The sequence below is a fragment of the Elephas maximus genome, chromosome 20 (genome assembly GCF_024166365.1).
Source record: "Elephas maximus indicus isolate mEleMax1 chromosome 20, mEleMax1 primary haplotype, whole genome shotgun sequence".
NCBI lineage: Eukaryota > Metazoa > Chordata > Mammalia > Proboscidea > Elephantidae > Elephas > Elephas maximus.
Genome location: NC_064838.1, coordinates 39,464,023 through 39,490,213, shown reverse-complemented (window position 1 = coordinate 39,490,213; position 26,191 = coordinate 39,464,023). Strand labels below are relative to the sequence as shown.

The 26,191-nt window shown below is 51.1% G+C and overlaps 1 protein-coding gene across 4 annotated transcripts in view; it reads left to right on the top strand.

Annotated features, from left to right (window-relative positions):
• SLC6A6 (solute carrier family 6 member 6) overlaps positions 1–25,662 on the top strand; it is a 93,950-nt gene extending 68,288 nt beyond the window's left edge. For all 4 annotated transcript variants that reach the window (XM_049863486.1, XM_049863487.1, XM_049863488.1 and 1 more), the window contains 9 exons: positions 2,886–3,020; positions 4,300–4,403; positions 4,540–4,664; positions 8,594–8,706; positions 14,772–14,903; positions 16,756–16,858; positions 17,423–17,523; positions 20,068–20,238; positions 25,207–25,662. In XM_049863486.1, the coding sequence (XP_049719443.1) occupies positions 2,886–3,020; positions 4,300–4,403; positions 4,540–4,664; positions 8,594–8,706; positions 14,772–14,903; positions 16,756–16,858; positions 17,423–17,523; positions 20,068–20,238; positions 25,207–25,347 (1,125 nt within the window). In that variant the 3' untranslated portion in view covers positions 25,348–25,662. The remainder of the gene's footprint in view (positions 1–2,885; positions 3,021–4,299; positions 4,404–4,539; positions 4,665–8,593; positions 8,707–14,771; positions 14,904–16,755; positions 16,859–17,422; positions 17,524–20,067; positions 20,239–25,206) is intronic.
• The last annotated feature ends 529 nt before the right edge of the window (positions 25,663–26,191 follow it).

Below are 26,191 nucleotides of genomic sequence, written 5' to 3'. Positions count from 1 at the left end.
AATGTCCAGGGAGAGGCAGGGGTGGGAGCCCCCTCTTAGCCATATAGGATTGTCACAACTGTGGTAATGACTGAGGTTTCAGTGGCACTTTCTATGTGCCAGGTGGCAGGTGGGGTGAGCCCTGTCATTGCACAGACTAGGAAGCTGAGGCCAAGGCACACAGCTAGTGGGTGGCAGGTCCAGGTGGCCCCCAGCAGGCCCTCTCAACCATTGTACTCCTCCCCCAGAGCGACAGAGCCGGAGGGAACCTCAGCTCATCGGGCCAAGACCCCCACGTCACAACAACAACGCACCCAGGGAGGTGGCCATAACTTGCTCAAGGTCTTGCAGCCATCCAGCCACTGGGCTGTAATCGAGACCCAGGGCTCTCAACCCCTAGCACTTGGGGAGCTCGGCCTCCCTCGGGTCATTAGGAGGATTAAATAAACGGCCAGACACGAAAGGCTTTGACTGAAAGAGTTGAGCGTTGTCATTGCTCTGTTGTTGCCATTGGGAGGCAGTGCCGAGTGGCCAGTTCTGCCACTTCCATGCTCTGTGACCCTGGGCAAGTGATGAACCCTCTCTGGGCCTACATATTCTCACCTACAAAATAAGGACAGTGATAAAACCTGCCTAAAAGGGTTAACGGCAGGATCAAGTGAACGTAGAAGTTACAGCACGCGGAATAGGGCCAGGCACATAGTAAGTGTCCAGTAAATGCTGGCTGGTGTTTTGGGCTGAGGGCAGCAGGCCAGGCAGGACTTGAGAGCATCCTTCTTGCCTTTTCCAAAGCCCCTTTCTGGTTGTTTCTATTTAAAGGGATCATGGCCTGAAAATTCTCCTCTGTGGGGGACTCCTATGTGAGACAGGTGAGGCTCGGGGCTCTCTCAGCATCTGTCAGCATGTGCTATGCCCCTGAGCTCCAAAAGTGCTGTGCAGGGGCAGGCAAAGGCCAGGGGCCTCAATGCAATGAGCATCTTCCTCCTGTTCTCTGGGTCTCAGTTTCCTCACCTGTAAAATGGACTTGTTGATTGTGCAGCAGCTCTGCCTGGTTCCCAGGTCCCCAAGGCCCTCAGAGGTAGCCAGGGGCTCTGACAGCCAGTCTCAGCATTTCAGAATGCCAACACAAGCTTTCTGCATGTCCCCTCACTGGTAAAGTACAATACCTTGTGCCTGGGCTCCAGGCAAGGTGCTTAGCCCTCCATGAGCCCTAGGTTCAAGTCTTGCCCTCTATAGATGACCTGAGCTAGGCCTTGAGACCAGCTGAGTCTCGGGTCCTCCTCTGAGTTGAGCTGCTGGCATACCAACATTGGGGCCTTGTTGAGGACAAAGTGGGCTTGTGGCTGTCCAGTCGGCCAGGCCCCTTTGAGCTTATCCCAGGCACAAAGACTGCCTGGACATGTCACATGTTAAATAAAAAGATGGCAGATGTGTCCGTATGCACTGAAGCCACAGGACAGTTTGGCCAGCCAGTGCTTTTCAGGACAGGAGAAGGGGAGTGAGGAGGGCAGGTAGGTCCCTTGGGGTGAAAAACCTTGGCCGGGTCATTTCTTGTCTCCACCTTGACCGTGACCATGGCTTGTCTGGACATGCATTGTGACCTAGGGAAGGGCTGGGACCTCCTGTGGGCCCAGGGCAGGTGGCATCTTCCCCACCCTGGCTGAGGAGCTTTGAGAGGACTTGTTTGCTTTTTAGACGTCCCTGTGTGCTTCCTGCAGGCTTACAATGCTGGCAACGTGCCCATTTTCTCCAGCCCCTACCAAGCTCCAGGCGCTGCTTCAGGGGTGTTTTAAGCATCATTCCATTGCATCCTGACCTCACCATTTGATGAAGGGCTTCTGCTACTCTTACCCCCATTTTACACATGAGGAAACTGAGTCCCAGAGTGGTTAAGCGGCAGGCCCAATGTCCTATAGCAAGCGCAGGGTATTTTTCCACTGGGCCTGTGGTGAGTGTGGATTTGAACCCACACTTGTCTGATTCTTGCAACCCTGGTGGTGCAGTGGCTAAAGAGCACAGCTGCTAACCAAAAGGTCAACAGTCCGAATCCACCAGCCACTCCTTGGAAACCCTTTGGGGCAGTTCTACTCTGTCCTATAGGGTTGCTAGGAGTTGGAATTGACTCAACAGCAATGGGTTTGGTTTGGGGTTTGGTTTCTTCTGATTCTTAACCATGAGAGTCACACAGACAGTTGTGATATTAGCTAATATGTCCTAAAAGTGCTGTGTGGCAAACACTGAGCTAAGCCCTTTACATACACAGCTGAATTATGTGAACCAGCTGAATATGTTAATATGTGCATCGCTCAGGCACTCCAGGACATAATGTTTGTTGTTGTGGGCCATCAAATTCATTCCAACTCATAGCGACCCTGTAAGACAGAGTAGAACTGCCCCATAGGATTTCCAAGGAGCGGCTGTCAGATTGGAACTGCCAGCCTTTTTGGTTAGCAGCCTGAGCTCTTAACCACTTCGCCACCAGGGCTCCCCAGGACATAATAACCAAACCTACTGCCGTCGAGTCAATTCCAACTCATAGCGACCCTATAGGACAGAATAGAACTACCCCATAGAGTTTCCAAGGAGCGCCTGGTGGATTTGAACTGCTGACCTTTTGGTTAGCAGCCATAGCACTTAACCACTGTGCCACCAGGGTTTCCCAGGACATAATAGGTGCTGATAAATATTTATGAGGTTTTTTCATTTACTCTCTAAATCAGTGAGGTAGGTACTTGCATTATACCCAAGTTACAGCTGAGGAAACAGGCCCACCCAGGTGCAGTGAGGTTTGGACACAGGGAGCCTAGCTGTAGAACCCACGCTCTTGACCTGCATACTCCTGCTCTCAAGCCGAGCACAGCCGGCGATGCCCAAGGCCGGCCTGAACCTCCCCTGTCTCCCTGCAGGTCGTCTACATCACAGCCACCTTCCCCTTCATCATGCTCCTGGTGCTGCTGGTCCGTGGACTCACACTGCCTGGGGCCAGCGCAGGCATCAAGTTCTATCTGTACCCTGACATCTCCCGCCTCAAGGACCCCCAGGTACTGTGGGTGGGCCCCGTACCTGTCGTCTCTCCCACCCAGGGTCAGGCCAACGCAGACACTAAGGGGACAGCTGGTGGCTTGCTCTCGCCTTCTTGGATGCACAGACCTAGCCAGGCCATCACCCTGGTATTTTTCCACTGGGCCTGTGGTGGGCGCGGTTGTTTCCAGTATCCCCAGGCCTTTCCAGGGGGGTGTGTATCTTTTAATGTTGACAATCCTGTGGCTGGCCAATTATAGTGTCTGCCTCAGGCCCTGTGCCAGGTAAGGGAGAGCTTGCCTCCTCTCAGCCCGGTCCTCTGTCCACAGCGGCCTGAGAAGGCTGAGGTGAGGAGGCGAGGAGGTGGGATAGCTGAGCCGGGGAGAGGCACTGGCTTCCTCGGCTGGGAGTGGAAATCACGGTCAGTGACCGCTTGGGAGGTTGAGGGGCAGATACTTGAGGTGCCCCTGCTGGTGTTCTGCCACATGACCTTGGGGAGTTGGAGAAAGCTCTGGGAGATTGTATTGGCCCGTTAGAGGACCTTTTTCCCCCAGGCTGCTCGGGCTCCTCCTCAGCCTTTGGGTTGCCTCCCAAGGGCCTGCACTTATTCAGGGGTCCTTCCCACCATCCTCCCTGTGCAAGAGGTGGGTGGGCTGGTGGGTGGCCAGCATCAAAAGATAGCTGGGAAGGCAGCTTTGTGGCAATCAGGAGCTATTTGGTGAAGGTTCTGGAGAACAGCTTTGTCTGCATAATCCATTAGAGAATTCCTCCCTATTCCATCTTGAAGATCCCCAATAATAACAATAATAATAGCAGCCTTGATGTCTGAGCTTACCATGGCTCTGGGCTAAGTCCTCTCTGAACCTGCAGAATAGCTGTGTGGGGGTAGCGCAGTGGAGCCCATTCTACAGATGTGAAAACTGAGGCTCAGGGAGTGATATTTTCTTGCCCAGCATCATTCCAGGGTTGGAATCCAGATCCACCTGCTTCAAAAGCCTGGCCTCAGCCTTGATGCTAGGTGACTGGGGGATTTCCTTGATTTCTGAGGTTCTTTGCAGCTCAGAATTGCCTTAGAAAGGCCTCTTGGATTCCAACATAAAGGTTTCATTCGCCATGGAGAAGCTAACAGGCTCCTTTTTCTTTGGCTCTGGGGCAGGGGTACAGAGAGTGGCCCATCGTGAGATCCGGTCCTCGGGCCATTCACTGCCAGATTGGCCAAGAACCCACGCTGCCACCTTCATGAAGCTGCCTGTAACGACCCTTCTTTCTCCCCTCCCACCCCACCCTTGCCCTGCCTAGGTGTGGATTGATGCTGGGACCCAAATATTCTTCTCCTATGCTATCTGCCTGGGGGCCATGACCTCGCTGGGAAGCTACAACAAGTACAAGTACAACTCGTACAGGCAAGTGTCGGCCCGGCGGGCCTGCTGCCCCTTAGAGATGATGATGATGATGATGTTTAACGAAAAAGAAAGAAGTAGGGAGCGTGGCTTCCATGTGTTGTGAATTAACTTGCTCCCTGACATATGTGTAACTTAGGGACTGTATGCTGCTGGGATGCCTGAACAGTGGTACCAGTTTTGTGTCTGGCTTCGCAATTTTTTCCATCCTGGGCTTCATGGCACAAGAGCAAGGGGTGGACATTGCTGATGTGGCTGAGTCAGGTATGGTGGTATTGGTGGCAGTGGTGGTGGGCACTGCCACCTAGTGTCTGAGCCAAGTACTGTAGGCATGAAGCCAGATCCCAGGGGGAATGGGGGGGGATGAGCCTGGCTTTCAAAATGAACCCCCCCCCCACTAAGACATCCCCCAAATATCAAAGTGTACAACAGCTAAATTTTAAAACTTTTCATTGCGATTTGGCCCAAGGGGCAGCAGGAACATGGGGGTGGTTAAAGTTGGGAACTACTCAACTACCTGCTTGTGGTCTTTCCCCCACCCCCCTTTCCCAGCAAAGTCCTGGTTTCAGCTAGGAACCACTTTCGTAACTCAGGCCCAAGCCAGCCACCAACTGACAGGTCACTGCCACCTTCGCAGCCTTGGTTTCTGTATTTGCACTTTGCCCCCCCATGTGCCCCCTCGCAGCGAGCCCTTTCATTCCTTCACTCCATTGACATTTATTTATCCAGTGTCTACTCTGTGTCGGGAGCTGCTGTGGGCACTGCAGCCCAGTGGGGATGAGACAGATGAGAGAGAAAGAGTGGGAGTGGGGGGAGGGGACACCCTCCAGGTGACATCTTTTAGCACAGTTTTGGAGAAGCAGATGATAGATCCCGTTTTGAAGCAGGATGTGAGAACACTGTCACTCCTTGGGGGTGGCTTCTATTGACAAGTTTGCCCAGGACACCTGGATCGTAGGAGTGAAGAATCAGAGTTTCAGAAACATGGTGTTTGTGGGATATGGGACTTTAGGAACCTCCAACAAGATGGGCTGGAACCTGAGAATTATATAGGGTGTTCTGTTGCTAGAATCCTAGAGCCTCCAAAACCAGAGCATCATAGGTACGCAGACTCTAGACCTTGCCCACGGATGCTTAAATCTTTGGAGCCTGCAGGTTTAACACTGCAGAGGCTTCGATACGGGACTGAGAACATTAGAATCCCAGCATCCTTGAAGTCTGCCTTTCCAGCTTCTCTACCCTCCCCCTTCCTGCCCAGTTCACTTGGTTGTAAGTGGGCTGGAAAGTTTTGTTGTCCCCCCCGCCCCACACCCTCTCTGGGGCCCTGGGTCAAGGCTCCTCTCAGAGGCCAGGGGAGCTCCAGGGACCACCATGATCCAGGAACAGGTCCAGCTGGAGTCCCCACAGCTTTGTCCTTGTCCTCATCCATCTCCTGTGTGTGAAACCAGAGACAGGGTTTGGTCCAGCTCCCAGGCACAGAGCCCTGGCATTTGAGGGCCAGAAGGCACCTTGGCCATGTGCATTCAGATGTCCATTTCCCAGGTGCGGAGACTAATGGCCTGAGTGCAAAGCCTTGTTCAAGCTGGATAGGGTCAGGGCTGGGGTCTCTGGCAGCACCCTGTCCTGTATTCCTCTCACCACACTACAGATAGGCCCTTCTGTAGTGAGGGTACCCACACCCGCCTCACCACCCCACCGTGGACGTATACAAGGTGGAGCCCTTCCTGTGTGAGGATCTGCTGGGTTCTTCTGACCATTCAGGGCTTAGCCCTGCCTTTCCCCTACCTGACAAAGATACTTCCTGCCGTGCCCCCATCCCGACACCCTGAGCCCTGGCAGCACAACCCCACACATCCCCAAATTAGACCTTCAGATATACTGTGAAGGGTCACTGAGAGCCCCACGAGGCAGACTGGAGATGGAGGACACAGAAAGTAATTCCAGAAGTTTCCAACCTGCTTGGGCCTGTGGCAGTTGGAGTGATGAGGGGGAGCCCGGGACAGTTAATACCACCTGGAAGCTAGCTTTCTTCCAGTCAAGGGTTTGCAAACCAGTCCTGATTGACAGCATCGCCAGGCGCACGGAGGGAACTTGGTGGTACAGAGATGTATATAGATACATAAAATACGTCTTTCTCTGTGGACAGCTAGGTATTTTTATATGTGTATATATCGTCAACCTGAGTTGTTTTCTTCCTCCGGTCCACTTCAAAGAAGACCTTGCCATTTATTCCCCACGGTGATAGCCCCACAGCCGACAAATCAGGGGTGATTATTTCTCTAACAGCTCTTAACAAGCACCATATTGAGCGAAGTGCATTTGAACAAGACAATTACTTAGCCGAACAGAGTGCACCAGACACAGCGTGGCGTGGCATGGCCTCCCTTAAGGGAGAGTGACCCAGAGGTGCTCGGAGCGGCTGCGTTCTTTCACTTGGACTTCTCTCTCTATAGTTCACCATGCGCTTTTAGAGAAAGAAGCTCAGAGCCACTCCCACAGGCTGGCTTGAGAAGGGCAAAACTGAAATACAGAACTGAGCGAATCGAGAACTTCCAAGACCCCAGTGGGTGGGGCTGTGGGGGGCCCCATTTTACATCTGTCTCACAGGACTTGATCCCCCCATGGTGATGCCCACCAGTCAGTATGCTGAGGGGCTGGAGGGTTCTGACCTGGGTGGGAATGCCGCGCTTTTGATTTCCACACGGAGTTGGATTCCAAAGCTCTTTGTTCTACAGTGTCTTTGGGGACCATGTTTTTCTTGACCCAGCTCTCTTCCCTCACACTTGTCCTCTCAGGCAGCTTTGGGGGCTGGTAAGAGCACCCCTTCTACTTGTGGATTTTTATAGCATCCCTGGGACCAGGCGCTCTGTGGCCACCCCAAGAATGTTCCATTTTGATCAGGTTTCCCCTGGGACAAGTGAACTCTGGACTGTAAAAGGACTTGCTTTTCCCCAGCCACGTTTGTGATTGTTAACACTGTATAATGTGGTTTCTGGTTCCAATGTATTTGAAAGTTTGTTTTTTTTTTTTTTCCATTCTTTTCATAAGCCATTAATTTGGTTTCTAATAGTTGACTTACAAAATCGTCCACATAATTTCCTGCTCTCCAGCCCTTTTTGTTTCACGTTTCTTGTTATATTTTTTTAATTGTGAATTTTACTTTCTATTTTTTAGCCCATGCCCTTTAGGCCAATCTTTTACTGCTCCTGATTGCTTCTTGGACCCACAGGTCTCTGACACAACTAAACTCTTACCCTTGGGGGTCTTCTCTCAGGCCAGTTGAATGGCTGGGAAACAGGAGGAGACATTTTTCTATGTTTCTGGAATGTTCCCAGTCAGAGAGGCAGCACTGAACTGATAGAGCTTCTATCTTGCCAGCCTGGCTAGCCTCAGGGCTCTGTCAGAGTCTCCTCTCTTGAAAGCAAAACCCCTTTACTAGAGAAACAGCTTCAGCCTCTGAGGACCTGAACACAGAAGGCTACTTGGGAGTCCTTTCCGGAACCAATCCCTCACTTAGAGATGGGGGGAACTGGAGACTCTGAGAGGGTGTGTGGTGGTATAATGAGGAAACAGCGGGCCGAGGAACCAGATCCAGGCCTTGGGATCCCTAGGCCCAGGATCTCCCCGCTGCCCACACTTCCCTCTGGGTTGGGCCCTGGTCAGGCCCAGCCCCAGACTGTGCTCGGGAGGATGCTGCGGACCCTACGGGGCTTGGCTCTGGGTTCTTTTTTCTTCCCGCCCATGCAATGCTTTAGCCATCAACTCAAAAATAGAAATCTCTCCCTTCCACACGAGGACTCGAGTGGTCAGATAATCAGACCTTTTGCCCTCGTTTCCTTCCAGCAGAAGCTGACTTGATTGCTTTGGTTTGAGGACCTCCCTTTTCCAAGCTGGCAGACTGACTTCCAGGCTCAGTCTTGCATCCTGCCCCCCATAACATGTGTTCTTGGGAAGTCAGTTTGAGAGGAGGCTGCTTGTGCTGTGTTGGAGACAGATGCTAAAACGGGGCCCTGCCCAGCCCCCGTGCATCCCCGGCTCCGTCCCCAGGCAGGAGCTCAGACCCGGCCCCTCCCTGCACTTTGGGTTGGGAGCCCCACCTCAGGACCAAGTGTCTGTGTGTGAGCCCCGGTGGCGGGGGCTTGGTGGCTGACATCCTCCTCCCTGTCCCCCTCCCCATTTTCTCTCTCCTCTAGGTCCTGGCTTGGCTTTCATCGCCTACCCCAAGGCTGTGACAATGATGCCGCTGCCCACGTTTTGGTCCATCCTTTTTTTTATTATGCTTCTCTTGCTTGGACTGGATAGCCAGGTAAGGGCAAGCCCGAGGGTCGCCCCCAGGGTGGGATGTCCCACAGGGAAGCTTGTTCTGGAAAAGCCTTCTTATTTGGGCTGGGAGGTAGTCACACCCCTTCCCACCGCAGATCTGACTTCCAGGGGCCAGCGAGGGGTCCTCCGGGAGCCCAGGGATGGAAAGTCCACAGGGCAGCAGGAAGGGGACATCTGCCACCAAGCTCAAGTGTTTCACCAAATCTGGGGGACGACAGATGACCGGGAGTGGGGTTAAAATCAAGCGATAGATGGAAAATAGAACAAGATGGAAGCAGTAATGATGAATTGCAGTGGAGCGTCCCTTCAGGCAGGGGCCAGGGCACAAGACAGAGGGACAGTTCAGGGAAAAGGCATCAGAGGACACTCCCAGACCATCACCATTAAATGCACTAAAACCTGATGAAAGCAGGAGAAATCTAAACCCCAATCAGAATTTTGTGCTTCCTGGAACAAGTGAGGGGAGTGTCTGGATGGTAGAAACGGTTAAACTCTCAGCTCCTAACCAAAAGGTTAGAGGTTTGAGTCCACCCAGAGGTACCTTGGAAGAAAGGCCTGGCGATCTGCTTATGAAAAAGCAGCCATTGAAAACCCTATGGAGCTCAGTTCTATTCTGACACTCATGGGGTTGCCATGAGTCAGGGTCCACTCAACAGCAGCTGGTTTCTAACTGGTTTTAGAGTGAGTGAGGAGGTAAGTGTTGTCCTTCCGTTAAAACAGAGCACCCTCCGGTATATTTTCAATGGCTAAATGCTGGGTGCCTCACTCCAATCCTCCCTGTTCTCTGGCCATGCTGACTCTGTCCTCCCCAGGCAGGGCTCCTACACTGTGGTTGTTTCCTGCACTTCTGAACTCCCCCTCCCACCTCCCAAGGCTCTGGCCTCCACAGGGCTGCGAGCCCCACCATGCTGCTCTGTGACTTTGGGCAAGTTTCCTAACCTAAGCCTCATTCTCCTCATCTGGTAATGGTATGATTGTACCCACCCCAACGGGTGTTGTGAGAGCCCTGTGGTCTACCTTGCATGAAGCATGAGGCACGGTGCCTGGTACAGAGTGGTCAGCTGTGCTTGGGGGACAGTTAACATGAGCTACCGAGTCCCCTTTCCATGGAAGAATGTACATTTCATCGGGGCCTTCTTGAGACAGCAGTTTAGACCATGAGCATGCTTCCAGGAGTGAGGCATTATGGCCTACAGGGCAGGCAGACAAGCCATTCAGGTGGCGCCACCTAGGGGCCACCAGCGGAAGTTGGCCACTGTGAAAATCGAGTGTGATTTAAAAAAAAAAACAAAAACCCAGTGCCGTCAAGTCGATTCTGACTCATAGCGACCCTATAGGACAGAGTAGAGCTGCCCCATGGAGTTTCTAAGGAGCGCCTGGCAGATTTGAACTGCCGACCCTTTGGTTAGCAGCCGCAGCACTTAACCACTATGCCACCAGGGTTTCCTCAAGTGTGATAGGATCTCCTGTATGCTCTGAAGTGTCAGCACAGACCCTATAGAGGTCCCAGCCTGCGGCCAGTTCAGGAGAAAGCATAGCTGCCCTCCCCACAGGAAACCTTCTGCAAACCCAGTGCCCAGGGTAGGTTCCAGGGGAGCTAGGCCCTGGTAGGGGGAAAATCTTACAAGGTCAGGCAGAGGAGAAGAATTCCAGAAAGAAGAGGCGATCAGCGAGCAAGGTCAAGAACTGAGCAAAAGATTTGGCAAAAGGGGACCAGGATTAGCAGAGAAGACAGAATAGAAACATTTGGGAGGCTGAAAACAAAATATTTCTGCAGTTGTTGACCAGCTTGAGCTATATAAACAGACAAAGAGGACATCATTAATCACTTCTAGTTAATGAGTTTGGCCTTCGGAGGCCCCAAACAAATGGCTTTTATAACTTCAAGAGCTCTAAGTGAAAGAAAAAAACAAAAACAGAGAGAGGTTAATAAGTGACAAGGCATGACATCTCCTCAGGCCTAGAATGCACGGCTCAGGCTTTTGAAACTGCTCCCTGAGCAGAGGTGGGTCTTGCTTAGATTTTCTCCCAGGGTGATGTGTGGGGCCTGCGTGAGGATGCCCGACTTGGAGCTAAGCACCAGGTCAGCCAGCACACTGAGAGAGTCGGTTAGTTCTCAAAGCCCGCCTACGTCACAGGGCAGGGAACTCAAGACTTAAAGAGGTTAAGTGACTCACCTGAGATCACACAGGACTCCTTAGGTAGTATAAATGGTTAACACATTGGACTGCTAACCAAAAGACTGGCAATTTGAGTCTACTCATGGGGTGCCTCGGAAGAAAATCCTGGCTATCTACTTTCCAAAAATCAGCCATTGAAAACCCTATGGAGTTCAGTTCTACTCTGGCACACATGGGGCTGCCATGCGTCAGAATCGACTCTATGGCACCTGGTTTCTGGTTCACAGCAGAGCGAACTGAGGCAGAGAGAGATTGAGAATTCACGCATCTAGTTAAGGCATGGAACCAGAATGTGACTGTGGGCCTGCCTGTTCCCAGAACCTATCCTCTTACCTGTTAGTCTGTCAGCCTTACCTTTGACTTTCCCGGTATGGCTTCTTCTTGAGCTGTGGAGATTTCCACCAACCTCAGGCAGAGGCCTCTCACCTTTGTTATCAAATTCCAAGAAGCGTGAGCCTCGCTCAGAAGAGGCACTACTCTCCCGGGGTTCCCAGCTCAGTGAGCATCATTTTGGGAGTTGCACTATGGCTCAGGACCACCATGTGGCTATGTTTCTTGGAGAGATGGGGTAGGGAAGTCACCACCATAGAGGCAGGTGCCTGCTTATATCTGGGTTATCCAAGGGACACAGGTTGTGAACAGACAGAGCTGGAGCCCATCTCTGAGAAGCTCACCTCCCCCAGCTCCCCATGACATGGGGTGACAGTAACCACCCTTCCTTGGAACTGAACCCCGTACGTGCACGGTCAGGGCAGTGGTCGCTCAGTGGTAGAATTCTCCCTTCCATGCGGGGGACCCAGGCTCAGTGCCCGGCCCATGCACCTCATGAACAGCCACCACCCATGTGTCACTGAAGACACTTGTGTTGCTATGATGCTGAACAGGTTTCAGCAGAGCTTTCAGACTAGGATGAACTAGGAAGAAAGACCTGACAATCTACTTCCAAAAATTAGTCAATGAAAACTCTGTGGATCGTAACGATCCAATCTGCAACCAATCATGGGAAGGGCGCAGGAGAGGGCAATATTTCCTTCCATTGTGCTCGGGATTGCCATGAGTGAGGGGCCAACTTGATGGCAGCTAACAACAGCAACAACATGTCCATGGTACTACAGTGGCCAATTTACCCTTAGAATCCCAAGTCTTTCTCATCGTCCCTACTGAGTAAGCAAGAGCCTCCCATTTCACAGAGGAGGAAGTTGAGGCTCAGAGACGTCAGGGTCACGTGGTAATTAAGTGAGGGTGCCTGAATTTGCACCCATGTGTGGGGCGAGGTCAGAGTTCTCCACGGAAGACGCTCGGGGAACTTGGAAGTCAGGTGTCTGTGCCACCAGCGTTGCTGGACCTTCCTGTCCTCAATTCTCCATCTCAGGAAAGGAAAGAGCCCTTGATTTTAACTCCTGCTGAAGCTTAAGACGCACGTCTGAGCTGCAGGTTTGCTATAATTAGTTTGCTATTTATGTTCCAAACTCCTTCAGTTGACATATCAGTCGGGCATCAAAAAGCCAACCCCTCTCTCCAGGCACTTCCGAGAACCTTCAGCCTTAATTTCTCTGCATTCTTGGCAACAAAGTGCTGTCTCCTGGTGCCTTTCGGCACATGAAAGAGTTTTCTCCTTTTTTTGGTACTCCTTTCCTTGATCCTACTATAACGAGTCCCAAAGGAGCAAGTGGTTAGATTTGTCTTGTGGAATGTTGGGAAAACATCCTTCACAAAAGCCTCTCCCAGATCAAACAATAGATGGACAAGGCTTTAGCCTTTTAACATGTGAAGGACTCCAGTTGGCTGGCAGGGTGAGTTGGCAGTAGCCACCCAAATGAAAAAGGCTTCTACATACCCTTTGTTGTTGCTGTTGTTGTTGTCAGGTGCTGTCGAGTTGGTTCCGACTCATAGCAACCCTATGTACAACAGAATGAAAACTGCCTGGTCCTGCCCCATCCTCGCAGCCATTGCTATGTTTGAGCCCATTGTTCCATCCACTGTGTCATTCCATCTTATTGAGGTCTTCCTCTTTTTCGCTGGCCCTCTACCTCACCAAGCATGATGTCCTTCTCCAGGGACTGGTCCCTCCTGATAACATGTCCAAAGCACATGAGATGAAGTCTTTCTATCCTTTCTTCCAAGGAGCACTCTGATTATACTTTCCAAAACAGACCTGTCTGTTCTTCTGGCAGTCCACGGTATATTCAATATTCTTCGCCAACACCATAATTCAAAGGCATCAATTCTTCTTCTGTCTTCCTTATTCATCGTCCAGCATTCACATGCATATGAGGTGATTGAAAATACCATGGCTTGGGTCAAGTGTACCTTAGTCCTCAAAGTGACGTCTTTGCTTTTCAACACTTTAAAGAGCTCTTTTGCAGCAGTTTTGCCCAATGCAATGTGTCATTTGATTTCTTGACTACTGCTTCCATGAATATTGATTGGGGACCCAAGTAAAATGAAACCCTTGACAACTTCAGTGTTTTTTCCTTTTATCATGATGTTGCTTATCAGTCCAGTTGTGAGGATTTTTGTGTGTTAAAATCCTAAAAGTCCTAGAACAGGCCCTTTAGCCTTGCAGTTTTACTTCTGAGACTGTGCTGCAGGTACCCATGCATGTGTGCCTAGAGACAAGTGGCAGGAGATTGGAAACAGCCTAAATACCTGTCATTTGGGGACTGGATAAATCCCTGATGCTGTATCATAAGCTGGAGTATTATTCAGCCATTTGAAAAAATGAGGCAGCTCTCTGTGGAGTGATAGGTAACAGCCTCCAGGATAGAGATCAGGTGAAAAGATAGATTTAGATTGTCCAGTCCTAGAGCATTCCCTGTGGGTAGGCTTTTTCACATTTCCTTCTTTATCTCTGAAAGTCCCGGGTGGGTCTCTGGAGCCCATGTGATCTCCGGAATCATGGTAGTACTTGGTTTACATGTGTGGACCTGGGGGTGCACACACGCCTGTAAAATTCTCTAATGGCCTAACAACCCCCAAAGGGGATCACTGCACAAGCCTGACGAATGCCCTCCATTTCACTGATGGGGAAACCAATGCCCAGACTTGCCCTGGGGCACCCAGCAAGTTAATGCTGAGGTCCACTTACTCACTCGCCATATATTTGTTGAGCAGCCACCTGTGCCTGACCCTGAGCTAGACACTTGAGGCCAGGAAACAAGTGTGGCACCAGCCACGCCTTCAGAGAGGGACAAGACTGGTGCGGGAGGCAGTCGTGTAAACACACACCTTCCCTCAGGTGTACCAGGGTAAAGCAGCTTCAGAGAAGTAGTAGTTCTTGAGCAGACTCTTCAGTGATGAGGAAAAGGTATTCTGGTGGCAGGAACAGCCTAAGTGAAGACATGGAGGTGTGTAATATTTGGCAAGCTATGTGTGCATCAGTGTCTCTGGGTGGAGCAAACAGCAATTGTGCTCGGCTGCTAACCAAAAGGTTAGAGGTTCAAGTCTACTCAGAGGTGCCTCGGAAGGCCTGGTGATTACTTCTGAAAAATCAGCCGCTGAAAACCTTATGGAGCACATTTCTACGCTGACACACATGGGGTCACCTTGAGTCAGAGTCAACTTGATGGTGACTGGGTAACTGGTTTCGTGTATGGGTCAGTGGGCCAGTGCAGGGTGTGGTGACCACATGGTGCAGGGCCTTGGCTCCAAGGAGCAGCTGATGGGACTCCCCCTGCAGAGAGGGCCTGGAGGGCCAGGTTCACACATTTGGACTTGATCCCACAGGCCGATTCTGGACGTAGACCCACTTCTCTGCCCCTTGCCATGCTGTCCTTGTCCCTGGGCCGCCTCTGAGCAGGAGCGTCAGTGGGCATCTGACACTCAGCCACTCTCTTTTTTTCTCTCTCCCACCTCCCTTGCTCCTCAGTTCGTTGAAGTTGAAGGACAGATCACGTCCTTGGTTGACCTTTACCCATCCTTCCTAAGGAAGCATCGGGAAATCTTCATCGCCCTCATCTGTTGCGCCAGCTACCTGCTGGGGCTGACAATGGTGACAGAGGTAAGTGGCTCTCCCACCTGGCAGAGGAGACCTCTCTCTGCAAGGCATGGTGCCCCGATATACCCTCAGAGTGGTTCAGGTCCACCACCACCCACGGGTGGAGACAGGAGATGGGTGAGATGACCAGGGTGGGGTGATTACCCAGCACCCCCAGTTCAAGGGCCCCACTCTGCCCAGGGGTCTCGGGCCTACACTGGGGGTAGCACAAAGAGGCTCAGGACCCAACAGCTGACCCAGATGTAGTCTATTCAACCCTCAGACTACCCTGCCCCTTTTTCCTGTTACTGTGGCTATCTTCTGCTTTCTGGCCCATCCCTTGCCCTGAGAGGCACCAGGAAGGAGAGCTCGGGCCCAAATCCATTATAACAATAGCTCTGTCCCCCATGATTGTGTGTGACAGCCCTTCTCAGGTCTGGGAAGGCTGGTGGAACAATTGCAAGGGTGAATGCAGACTTCCCAGGGAGATACCGCAGGTGGTGCCTGGTGAAGATTCACCAATTCCTGGGCCAGCATCTTAGCGCAGACCACCTGCACAGGGCCAGGGCCAGGTGGGGAGGGCACACTGTTCAGGGTGGTAGGGGCCGTGGAGAGACTCCGTTCAGAATGGGAAAAAGGGAAGCAGAGAGAGGAAGAGGGCAAGAGTGTCAGAGGCATCGGTAGATCAGCGTATCTAGTGAAAGGCCAGCCCAGAAAGAAAAAGATGATTGGGCTAAGAGAAGATTGCCTGCTCTCCCCTCCTCCCCGTATTCTCTGGCAAAGGGTTGCATTTAATAATCAACTCTAAGCCTCTTAGTCACCACTTCACTTACCAGGAGTAAAAATAAATGTTTTTCTGGCGATGCCTTTGAAAAAACTTTCCATAAAGGCAGATTACAGCTCCATGAACTGAGCAGCTGGACGCCCCTGAACTCTCCTGTGTCCGCTGCAGTTGGTTTTAAGCACTGCCTTTGAAAGCAGGCCTTAGTGAAGCCATCATTTTTTTGTTAGGAAATATATGTTATTCCACATTCATTTTTCTGTGTGTGTGTGTTTTTTTATTGTGCTTTAAGTGGAAGTTTATAGTTCCAGTTAGTTTGGCTTACAAAAATTTATACGCACATTGTTATGGGACCCTAGCCACTCTCCCTACAATGGGACAGCACATTCCTTCTCTCCACCCTGTATTTCCCGTGTCCACTCAACCAGCTCCTGTCCCTTTCCGCCTTTTCATTTCACCTCTGGACGGGAGCTGCCCATTTAGTCTCATGTATCTACTTGAGCTAAGAAGCACACTCTTCACAATATCATTTTATGTCTTATAGTCCAGTCCAATCTTTGTCTGAAGAGTTGGCTTCGGGAATGGTTTTAGTTTTGGGCTAACAGTCTGGGGGCCATGTCTTCTGGAGTCATTCCAGTCTCAGTCAGACCACGAAGTCTGGCCTTTTTACTAGAATTTGAGTTCTGCACCCCACTTTTCTTCTGCTCCGTCAGGAACTCTCAGTTGTGTTCCCTGTCAGGGCGATCACGTGATAGCCGGGCACCATCTAGTTCTTCTGGTCTCAGGCTGATGGAGTCTCTGGCTTATGTGGCCCTTTCTGTCTCTTGGGCTCATATTTTCCTTGTGTCTTTGGTGTTCTTCATTCTCCTTTGCTCCAGGTTGTTTGTGTGTTTTTCATTCAAATTTTTAAAAATAAGTCGAGCATCTTCTTACGTGTTTATCTTTAAACCACCAGGATACAGCTTTTGCTCATTTTTTGCTTGGGGTTTTTTTTTTTTTTTTAATTTCTAATTGATATGCCAGAGCTCTTTATATATGAAGGAAATTAGATACCAAATAACAAATCAGCCTTCTCTGTGGTTTTTTTCTTCCCAGGGTGGCATGTATGTGTTTCAGCTCTTTGACTACTATGCAGCTAGCGGTGTATGCCTTTTGTGGGTTGCATTCTTTGAATGTGTTACTATTGCCTGGGTATATGGTGAGTACAGATTTTTGCATATCCTTTCTCAAGTTTCTCCTTTGGGACTGTACTTAGAAACTTCAGAAGCAGAGAATTCTAATAGGGACTCAGCCTGAGTAGAACACAGAGGCCCTTTCTACGTGGACCCCTCCTCAAGATTATCTTTCCCCACGACAATAATATCTTTGTAGCCACAGTACAGATTTTCCCCATATTGATGATGCAAGATGTGACCATATTCTTTTGACAAACACATACTTGACTATGCAGGGGACTGTGATTAATTGCTCTGGGAATCAAGAATGGTCCATTTCAGCCTCCTTGAGACCTTGGATTGGCCACGCCAGGATTTGAGGTCTGCCTGGCGTTGTCAGAAAAATACAGGTTGGCCAGTTAAATTTGAATTTCAGATAATTTCAGATAAGGATCTGCCACTTTGAGTCTACGTGGTATAGAGACAGAGGCCTGGATCAGGCCCCAGAGATGCCCCCTCATGGCCCTCGATCCTCTGCTGTGCCATTTCCAGGGATGACGCTGGTATTGGATGCCATGTCACCTTGTACCCATCTCTGTCTCTTGTAGGCGCTGATAACTTTTATAACGGTATTGAGGACATGATTGGCTATCGGCCTGGGCCCTGGATGAAGTACAGCTGGGCTGTCGTCACTCCAGTTCTCTGTGTTGTGAGTTTCATCCTACCTGTCTGTGGGTGGCCTTTTCTCCCTGGTTCTTGACGTTGTCACCTGCTCATCACCATCCATTCACATCTGCTAAGTGCTGGCCAGTAGCAAGCCCAGTGACGAGCTCTGCCTGGGAGAGTCGAGGAAGGCTGCTCCCAGAAGGTTACCTTGAGTTGGGTTTTAAAGGATGAGTAGGAGATTGTCAGGAAGGACATTCCAGTAGAGGAACCAGCCTGTGCAAAGGCACAGAGCTCTGGAAGAGGAAGGTGTATGTACCTGGAGCACACTGAGAAATCCAGAGATCTGAGACTGAGTGCATGACCTTTCCCTCAAGCCCTCCAGAGCTCATGAACTTAGACTGGGTCGTTGGTTAAGTTGAGAGTTCTTTGGAACATCTAATGGACAGGTCATGGACATTGGAAATAGGGTCTCTGTGGCAGGCTGGGGTGTCTTAGGAGAAGTCTCAGCAGAAGGTTACTCTGGGTTATCCTAAACACAAGAACACTTTATACCAGCCCAGGAGCCAAGGGCAGTGACGTGCCACATTCTTCTGCCCACAAGGGCTGTCTTGCCCCTTCGTCTTGAAATGTGGCTTTGGAGTGTGCCAGGCACCCTCCTTCAAGGTGCTACTCAGGCTCCGGCTAACGAGAATTCCTCTGCAGCAAAAGCTGCTTAACCGTTGGTATTTGAAACCAATTATGAGCTTCGGAGCTTTTCACAGGGGAAGACAACAGCTGCTGTGCCTTTGTCAGCTCACAGCGCGGGGAGACAAATAGCAGGAATGTGCCTTGCCTTTAGGAACGGGTGCTGAGGGATAAGCGGGCCCTCCCCCCGGTGATCTCTGCTTCCAGCACAGACTAAGTCAACATTGCCATTAACTCTCTATGTGACCTTAAGTTACTTCCCCTCTCTGGGCCTCAGTTTCCCCATTTGTAAAATAAGGAGGATCCTAAGTGGGACTTGAGGGGCAGTTAGCAACTCGAGGTCATTACTGTTATTATTTAATATGATCATGCCCTTTTCACCCAGCAGTACATGTTTTCCCCACAGAAATAAGTAATCTTAGCAGCCAGTAACCACAACAGCTGGTGAGTTTGTTGTTGGAGATGAACTGAGTTGAGTTCAAGCCCATGTTCTCATAGTCACTTAATGTTTGTTTGTGGGCAGCTCCTCTCACCTCTGACCCTCAGTTTTTCCCTGTCTCCCCCCTCAGGAGTTAGATAGATTAGCGCTAGGCAGCCTTCCGAGAGCAGGATGGGGCCCCCCTCGTGGGAGGAGTGTGGTGTGGGCAGGTACGGGTCCTGGGTGGGTATGAAGTGTCTGCATAGCCTTGCCTGGGCCACAGCCTCATGTATAAGAGACAGAAACTGTGACAGCCCAGGCATCCGGTAGGTGACCAATAGAAGGTGTCTGGAGCCGAATGCTCTCCCTACCCCCATTGTCAATTCTGTACTTAAGTAGGTTTGTTTAAACCAGTTTAATTCTTCAAATTCTGGTTATTAGACAATGAGGATTTAAGTCATTTTCATGTTGTGGATCGATCCAAGACAGCCCCAGGTGAAACTCAGAGACAGGTCATTTCCAACCAGAGCAAAAGCCTTGACCTCTAGCCAGCCTAGATGGTCTCTGCCTAGGGCTTTCCACAGGTTCTGAGGACCAGAGCTGACCCCAGCCGCCTCCCCACTGGTGGGCGCTAATGGCACTGCCATGAGCCTGGGTCAGGGCTGTGCTGTGCCACTGAGCAGGGCAAGGCCCAGGGCCACGCCCTGTCCTGGCAGCTGGGCCTAGGGCTCACCCGGCTGCCCGTGGACTCAGGGCTGGGCAGGCAGCACCGGAGAGGAGGGGACGGGAAGCCTTTGATTAGTGCGGCAGCAAGCGTTTTTTGTACACCCATTGTATGTACCTGGAACTGCACCAGGTGTTACAGAAGTGGAGGGGGGATATTACAGACACCCTCATGGACTCATAATCTGGTGGGAGAGATGCGTGCTGAAGAAGCGATGATAACCACAGGTAGTTCTGGGAAGGAAAAGTATGGGCGCCTGAGTCTGGGTGGGGCCTGGGCAAGTAAGGCTTCCGAGACGCAGGGCCACCGGAACTAAGCTAGAATGAAGAGGCATCAGTCAGGTGAAGAGGAGGGGAAAAGAAGGAACAGCCTGTGCTAAAGCCCTGAGGCAGGTGGCTGAGGAGCTGGAATAAGTCAGGTGGCTGGAGTATAGATGTGGAGGAGGGCGTGGGAGATAAAGAGAGGAGAGGGGAAGGAGCATAGCTCCTGGCAGGCATCGCTGGCCAAGCTGAGGAGTTTGTACCATATCCTGAAGGTACTGGGGAGCCATACAAGGATTTGAAGCAGGGAAGCAACATGGTCAGATTTGCATTGGATGGAGAGCCTTATGGCAGCTGGGTGGCGAAGGATGCAAGGCATAAAGCTGGTCCTCGCCCAAGGAGAGAGGCCTTCCCCTCAGGTTGTGGCCTGCATGGGCACACTACCCTGCCCCCTCGCCCCCCATGCCCAGGACCCCCCTGACTGCCTCCGTCTCTCTGCAGGGATGTTTTATCTTCTCTCTCGTCAAGTACCAGCCCCTGACGTATAACAAAGTCTACGTGTACCCCGACTGGGCCATTGGGCTGGGCTGGGGCCTGGCCCTGTCCTCCATGGTGTGCATCCCCCTGGTGTTCCTCATCTCCCTTTGCCAGGCACGAGGACCTCTCTCCGTGGTAAGTGGGCCCCGCAGCTGGGAGGCTGGGAGGCTGGCTGGCTCTCAGTTTGCTGTGTGACCTTGAGCCAGTGGCTTGCCCTCTCTGAGTCCTGCTGGATGGAGTTGTTGAGATTGTGGGCAGGAGAATGCAATGCTGGAAAATGGTGATGAAGTAGTTTACCTCAGAGGAGGCTTTGTGGTGGCCTTCAAAAGCAGGCCTTTGAGCAAGAGGAGGAATTTACCAAGCAGAGAGTGTGAGAGGATGGGGCACAGTGCAGTCATAGGTGGGGAGGTATGAGAGTGCTCGGGCAGCAGCGACAAGCCCAGGGTTGGCTGATGAGGCTGGAGAGATGGATGTGGCTTTAAGTGCCCCACTCGAGCTCGGGCTTTATCCGGGAACAGTGGGGGCCAGGTATGTAAAGTGGGGAGGTGGGAGACAGGCCCTGGAATGAAGCTGAGCTCTGCCCAGTTGCCTCCCCTTACTGTGGAGCCAAGTGTAGGGTAAGCCCAGCCCATGCCAGTGTCCTCCCGTGGGGTCTGCTGCCGGCTCTGTGGCCAGACCTTGGGATGCTACCTCTGCCCAGGACAAGCCTCCCCATGCCCAGACCTCTGGGCCAGCCCATGTCCTACCCCAGATCTCTGCTCCCGAGGCCCTCCAGCCCTCCTCCAGCCTCCTCTGAGAAACTCCTTTAACAATACTGGAGACTCCAGGCCCTGGCAAAGCAGGGCCTCTTTCCAAGAAATCTTTTTCTCAGAATCGCCCTTAACCTTTGGGCTTGGGCTGGCTCCAAGTTGTCCCTGTTTTGTTCTGAGCTATTTTATTGTTATTCTCTTTTTAAAAATGTGGAGCCAGGATGTCCTGGGCCTGGCTCCTCCTTGGGCTGAGGCACGTTTCCTCATCACAGGGAGATGGCCTGAAGGTGGGGTTGGGACAACGAGGCCTGATCGGGGGGAAAGGGGAGACTGAGCCGACAGGGACCAGCTTTCCGGAGATTCAGGAAGTCGGGGCGTGGCAGGGAGGAAACCATGAAGCTGGGGTGTGGGTGTGGGTGTGTCTGAGCCAGTCAGCCCCTGGGTGTTCCTGGAGTGTTGGACCCCCTGTTGTCTTTTGTTTTTCAGCAAGACCCCAATATGCAGCCAGAGACTGAATGGCCTATCAGTTGTTAAAGTCAGGGGGTAATAGCTACTGCTCTGAGCCCCCCATTTTCTCCCCTAAATATTCCGTGCCAGCCCAGCCTCTTCCTGGGGGCTTCCAGTATGTACTCACCCAGAAACTAAAGGGTTAATTTGGACACAGCAGGGGGGTGTCTAGATGTCTGTTCTGATTGGTCAGTGCCCATGGCAGTGCTGTATTTCAAATATTGGGTGGGGGAAGCAGGACACCCACTAACTTAAATTTTTACAAGACGTAAAAAATAAAAAATGGCGCTAACTATAAAAATGGTATGGCAACGGCGTCAGACCTCCTTTTCTGACTTCAAAAGGGGAAGGAGAGAGAACCATTATTGGCATCAGCTCAAAGTTGATTCCTATGAGGTGGAGGTCAAACATAACTCCACTCTCCAGCCTTTTCACCAATTCTGACACCAGCCATCCCTTCCACGGTACCCTGTACTCCTCTGCTGGGTGATAATTTATTGCAATGGCTACATAGAACTCATAGACCGTGCTCACAGTTATGGGGTTTATTGAGGAAGTCACAGGTTACAGTTCAGAATCAGGAATGACTCAGGATACAGTTCTTCGGTCAGTACTTCTTAGCTTCTTCTTAGCTGTGCCTGCAGACAGGCCTCTCTCTGGCCCTTGGCCTCTCAGCCCCTCTGCCCTCAGTCCTTGCCCTGATTGGGCAAGTTTTACAAAGCTTTTCGGCTCTACCAATGAGTGCCCAAGGGCACCCCATTCTGCTGAAAAGCCTCAGCCCAAAGGTGCTCAGGTCTCTCCCTCCTGGCATCGGCACACCTAGCTGTGCCGCCAAGGCCCAGAGGCACCCCACTCAGCCAGGAAGCCTCCTGCCCAAAGGTTCTCAGCTCTCTCTGTGTGGGTCAGCACACCCGTTGAAATCATCTCACACTGTGGGCTGGAAAGCCCACCGTGCCATCTTACACCAATCTCCTGGTTCTGCTGCTGCCATTTCTCTGGAGCTCCTTTCGCAGTCTTGCTCTGTCTGTGGTGTTACAGCTCTCTCACTCTCTTCTCCCTGGGTCTAGGAGGTTCTCAGCACAAGGACCACATGTCCAAAGGATGTGTTCCACTCCCATCTCTTCTTCTTGACATTAGTGAGGTCCTCCCTTTCTGCCTCTGGGATGGCTCATTTTAAGCCTAGAGGTATGGCAAAACTGACCAATCTCCTTGTTAGGGTTCCATATAACTGTTTTGCATGGTCCTGCCCCCACAAAGCTGCCATGCCCCTTATTTGCATTATTGGCAAGCTATCCAATCCCCTGGGTGGGCCACAAGCCCCTTATTTGCGTAGTCTCATCATTTGGGGGGAGTTATAAGACCATGGCAAGAAAGGGCATATAAAAGTGATCCATTCCACCATACAATATTAGCACAACCCAAGTTTAGAGGTCTGGTTAGAGTGGGGTTGGCATGGGGGAAGGGGGAGGGCACAGGTGAGGAATCCCAGTCCCTCCCCGACTTGCACTCTTTCCACATCTAGAATTCTGACCTGGCCATTAACCAAACCCCTTCCTCTTTGCCCATGTCCCTCAGGGACTCCCACCTGCACAGGTTGCCAAGGTGTCTCAAGGCACCTCCCAGCCATGACCCTGGCAAGCACAGCTTTCTGTGTCCTGGGATGACTGTGGTGGCACCTGAGTCTCCTGTCCAGATGGAGCCTAGGTGCCCCCCTCCCCTCCGGGGCCTGCCTCCTGGCTGTACTCCTGCATTCACATCCATCTTACAGATGTTGAGAATGGGGAGAGTGGAGAAACAGGAGCAGAAGCAGGCCACTTCCTGCTGGTGTTTCCTCTGGCCCCTTTACCTGGGGTCTCCAGTCTGATCCCTTCAGGGACCAGGAAGCCCCCTGGCAGCTGGCAGTGAAGGGGAAAAGGCATCCCCCATCAGGAGCAGGCAGTCATACTCCTCCTCGGTGCTGGCCAGGAGGGAGTGTTGGCCTGGGGTTGCCAGGTCTTGGAGTTTTAATTGAAGGTAAAATGCTAGAGGGCTACTTGTTTGCAGCTGCTGGCCTGTTTAAGTCTCTGGATGGATACTTGGCAGGAGGTGAACTGGGAAGCAGGAGCCCTGGGACCAAATAGCTGTTCTCCCATTGATTTTCTGGGTGTCCTTAGGGCGAGCTCCTTTTCCACATTGATTCCATGATCGGGCAACCAGCTGGAGGCCAAAAATCACCCTGCCCAGAAGTCATCTGAGAATTTGTATCCAGCCTATCCCGTGGCTCCTCTCTGTTGGAAATGCAAACAGTGGTCCCCATGCCTTTTTTTTTTACTTTCGTCTTTAATTTTTTGTTGTCGTTGTTGAGGATATAAACAGCAACATACACCAATTTGACCCCTTCTGCATGTCCAACCCAGTAACACCAATTACTTTCTTTGAGTTGTGCAATGATTCTCACCCTCGTTTTCCAAGTTCTTCCTGCATTAACATAAACTCACTGCCCGCTAAGGTCCCTGTCTAATCTTTCAAGTTGCTCCTGTCACTTTGATCCCATAGCCAAAACCAAATCCATTGCCATTGAATGGGTTCCCACTGGTTGCAACCCTATCGGACAGGGCAGAACTACTCCCTGGGGTTTCCAAGGCTGTAAATCTTTTTGGAAGCAGACTGCCACATCTTCCTCCCACAGAGCTTCTGGTAGGTTCGAAGTGCCAACCTTTTGGTTAGCAGCTGGGTGCTTAACCACTGTGCCACCAAAAAAAAACCAAACCCACTGCCGTTGAATCGATTCCGACTCATAGGGCTTCTTAATTCCATATAGATAGCTCTTAAAAGAACATAATGCTCAAGGCAGACATTTTTTACCCGTTTAGCCAGAAAGACTTTCCGGGGGTATTTCTCGTTTAAAGTTTCAAGATTACAGTGGTCCCCACTCTTTTAAGATGAAGCATGAGGGGAAGAGTGGGATGCCTGCAAGGTCAGGAGCTGCCTCTGGTATAAGGCAAAAAAGTAGCTTGTGGGAGGCTGAGAGGAGTTGAATTTGTCCTTGGGGAAAGTGGGAGTCATGGGAGGCTTAAGACAGTGGCTCCACTGTTGTTGTTGTTGTTAGTTGCCATCAAGATGACCCCCGTGTACAACAGAACAAAATTCTACTTGGTCCTACTCCATCTTCATCATCAGTGGTATGCTCGAGTCCACTGCTGCAGCCACTGTGTGTTTTGAGTGCCTTCCGGTGTAAGGGACTCATTTTCCAGCACTATATCAGTCAATGTTCTGTTGTGATCCATAGGGTTTTCATTGGCTAATTATTGGTTTAGATCACCAGGCCTCTCTTCCTGGTCTGTCTTAGTCTGAAAGCTCCACTGAAACCTGTCCACCATGGATGACCCTGCTGGTATTTGAAATACCGGTGGCATAGCTTCCAGCATCATAGCAACCCACAAGCCACCAAAGTACGACAAACTGACAGATTGCTGAAACTTGACTGCTTTGCAAGTCAGAGAAATCAGGGCAAGGAATTCACAGGGAGGCATATTTCAGCTCCATAGGAGAAAGAAGCCACAGCATGGAGGTTGTGGGGCCCCCAAACCTGGAGACCTGTAAGCAGAGGCTGACCAGGAGCTATGCCCTGATTGAAGCCTAGAAGTCACCTTAGTTCAGTCCCTTCACTTCCCAAGAGGGTGAAAAAGGGAGGGACCTGTAGGGTCACTATGAATCGCAGTCTACTCGATGGCGATGGGTTTGGGCTAGAGAGAGCAGTTGGACAAGGGCCAAACAGCACACGAGCAGGACCAGAGGAGATAGATGACAAGGTGACAAGGTGATGAGGGAACCAGGCCTCTGATTTTTTCCTCCCTTCCTTTTGCAGAGATTCAAGTACCTGCTGACCCCAAGGGACCCCAACCGCTGGGCTGTGGAACACGAGGGGGCCCTCCCCTATAACTCCTCTTCCACCATCAATGGCGTTCTCAGGAAGCCGACCCACATCATTGTGGAGACTATGATGTGAGCTCTCGGGTCGACGGGCCGCTTTCCTGCTGTTTACTAACATTAGATTCTCATAGGACCAGGTTTACAGAGCTTTACATTTGCACTAGGATTTTTTTTTTTTTTTAATTGTCACAGAAAATGTTACCGTGTATTGGGGGGTATATATGTGTGTGTGTGTTGTGCGTGTGTGTTTTGTTTTGTTCTGGGGATATTTTGTACAAAAAGAACTGCCCCTCCCCAGGCAGATGTCTGGGGAACGACAGAGCTTTCATACCCAATTAGATGTATTTTATGGGAACTTGTTAAATTTTTCTTGGGTTTTTTTTTTTTTTTTACACATAACTATATATACACTTAGAGATTGTATACACTCGACCACTTGAATTAATCTCCTTGCCAGCAATAGATCTCATTTCAAAAGCAATTCTTTGGTGCTTGTGGGGCTGGCAGAATGTTCTGCCCCATACACCCAGGGAGGAATTGCCCTGGGACAGCAGACCTATTTCAAAGGTGTAGTACCTTCCAAAGCCTGGTTCAGGTGGAAGAAAACAGCACGGGAGAGGGCCCCACCTGCAGGCCAGATCTGGAGGGGCAGAAGGAAAGTAGGGCCATAAGTTGACACCTCATTAAACTTGTCTTAGCCAAGAAGAGAGATGCCAAAATAATGAACCAAGGCCTCCAAGAAAGGTGAGACCTTCCTGCAGAAGTCTGATTCTGAGAGCAGTGGAAACCGTTGCACAAGGAGCAAAATCCCGTCTTCTACTTTGAGACTGAGAGAGGATTGTCTGTAGGACTGTCAGCACCATTCATCCAAGAGGGAGGGGCGAGAGATCTGACAGAGCCAGTGAGAATGAGGTCAGGTT